This window comes from Habropoda laboriosa, unplaced genomic scaffold, assembly GCF_001263275.1.
Source record: "Habropoda laboriosa isolate 0110345459 unplaced genomic scaffold, ASM126327v1 scaffold520, whole genome shotgun sequence".
Taxonomy (NCBI): domain Eukaryota; kingdom Metazoa; phylum Arthropoda; class Insecta; order Hymenoptera; family Apidae; genus Habropoda; species Habropoda laboriosa.
In genome coordinates, this window is record NW_017100634.1 from 23,832 (window position 1) to 26,437 (window position 2,606).

The window sequence follows — 2,606 nt, forward strand, 5'->3', positions numbered from 1 at the left end:
GAGTTAAAAATTTACTACAAATTTGTCTTTTAATACATGTATATTATACATAAACGAAAATAAACGAATATTTTTAGCAAATTTTTGAAAATAGTTAAGTGTATCTTTAGGATATAAACCTCTTGCCTGGTAAAGATATCTGGGATACATCATTTGTTTATTATGTCATTGTAAATGTCATTGTGATCTTTGAGATGTCAAGAAGTTTACACCGATTAAAGTTACTTTTAATGTGCCTATAAAACAAATATGGCAGAAATACAATTACATATTTTCAGTGTGAACATTAGAAATAATAATCCCAAAGTAACATCCTGAAAAGAAATGTCACGTGTGCTCAAAAAGTAATATAAGAAGTGAAACAACTTGGCAATGTAAAAAATTTCTAATATCTCTACATTTATTAGAATGTTTTGAAAAGTTTCATACTTTACAGGACTATTAAATTATTGTTTAATTTGTTGCTTTAATATTGTTTATTAATATTGTTTTATGATATTTAGCAATATAAATTTTGTTTTTTGTACAGCTTACACAGTTGTTAAATTGAGATATATCAAATAATATTTTTTGAACGCATCGAGTTTAATTTTTTGTATGTCAAAGGGTTAAGTGATCATCAATGATATGTTAGTTGTGTCCATTTTTGTTGAGTATTGTATGCAATAATAAACAGAAATTTCTATACAACATTTTATCCTTGTTTCAGCTATGTTTTATACAATCTTTAATTTTTAAATACCTTTGGAACTACTGATGAAGTCATCTTCGTAATCGAATTTAGCTCAATAGAAGAAAAAAAACATCACATCACATCAATATCACTTATTGCCAGATTTCACTCTTTTAGGGGACACACCAACTGTTTGTTAGGAAACTTCTTGGTCTTACGTCTTATGGTCTTCTTACAAAGAAAAAAAATATAACTAGGCGAGAGCCAACTGGCCCGTGTAACGAGCACGAGTGTACAAAGATTAGAAACTATTTTTTCCTCGCTGTCCGTATGTTCGTGTTTGACGTGATCACCTTCTTGTCTTATGCACCACGAATTTCACGATGGTTCTTCCCTTTCGTATAGAAAAATAGTAAAGTTGTTATCTCCTGCTGTTTTCTTTAGACGCATCCCTGCAGGCGTGACGTGAGCTATTCGTTGGTAGGATAACTATCGTCGATAACATACCGACGTAGCAGCACAGACGAGGTGCAAAATAACTTTATCATCACTTTATGGGACTTTGTGTTTTACGTTCTGAAATATCGACCGTGTAAAAAATCAGTGATTTTGTTATGACCCTACGATTTAGAGTAGTGAGTTCAGAACTTATATTCAATTCAACCATCAAAGATGGTGAAGTCGACAGATGTAAAAAATACTCTCTTGTTAAATCCGCAATAAAGATGCATATGTTGAATTGCATGGGTAGAATTGTTAACGATTTTTCGACAACAGTAGAACACACGCATGGGATGAATCATCCATTAATGAAAAGCTACGTTCTCATATTTTTTATGAGAATATTGAAAATACTATTAATTTGTGAGATTTTGTTAATGAAAATGAGTCTAAATGTTACCTTATTAAAACTGCTTTTAATTATACATATTGTTATAACAATTACTGTTAGAGAAATCTTTTTCAGGGCCTGCGAAGCGTGCCACTTGAGATCAGACCCAGCTCACCCGCGCGGGTGATTCTCTCTGGGTTTTTCACAGACCAGCTTCGCCTGGGCAGCGTGAAAAATCGTGCAGGACGACGCGGCCTTAGTTTCTACGAGATCACCGGACGTGTGTCTTGGCGAATGACACTTATACAACGCAACCATATTTTTGTAGCAAATATAGTTTGTTTTATGAAAGTTATCAATACCGAAGCAAATTTGCATCCACCCTATTTTCGGCTTGAAGTGTCCCTGACAAATCAGAAGTGGGATAAGCCACGTGCTTTCGCGTCTGCGAAGTTTTTATAACTTTATCGTGTCACGATAAAGGCGTCGGAACAGTGCTACGGAACCGAACTCAGTGGTATGCGGAGTGTTTAGTGCGTATTTATCAATAAGAAGAAAGACAATAATCACGATGGGCGTTCGCGGGCATGCGCTATTCTCATCGTAATACGAAAAAAAAGGCGAGGAGGGAGGGCGACACCTCTGATAGTTCTGATGGTTCAATAGAGGAAGGTCAATAAGCGCTTCGATTACAACGAACATATTTTGATGGATAGCAGGAGTCGACGATCGAGGTCGCAATCTCAATCGACTTCGACGTCGTACAACCCGCTGCTGCGCACAGTGGGATAAACTGCCCATTTTTGTGTTGAAACGGTAGAACTTTTGATAGAAATAAGATGGAGCGATGAATCTTTTTTAAGGTTAAAGTTGAGATGTTGCAAAATAAGGGAAAAATATAGACAAAGTATCACAAACAAATTTCCACCTTGAAAATCTATGTCAAATTAGACATTTTTGACGAAAATTGCGGTTTTTCTGTTATAATGTGTTGTCCTTTCCTTAACTTGTTATACATCATTTCCTATAGATTTTGATATGCTGAATTCAAATCGGGCCGCAGAATTCGTCTAGTCCTTCAGGATTCTAAGTAACATGCGA

The 2,606-nt window shown here is 35.1% G+C and overlaps 1 protein-coding gene across 1 annotated transcript in view; it reads right to left on the bottom strand.

The window, feature by feature from the left end:
- Positions 1-803, bottom strand: part of LOC108576798 (general transcription factor IIF subunit 1) — a 4,916-nt gene extending 4,113 nt beyond the window's left edge. Inside the window, exon 1 of the mRNA XM_017939858.1 lies at positions 743-803. Coding sequence (XP_017795347.1) covers positions 743-766 — 24 coding nt within the window. The 5' untranslated portion in view covers positions 767-803. The remainder of the gene's footprint in view (positions 1-742) is intronic.
- Positions 804-2,606: the final 1,803 nt, after the last annotated feature.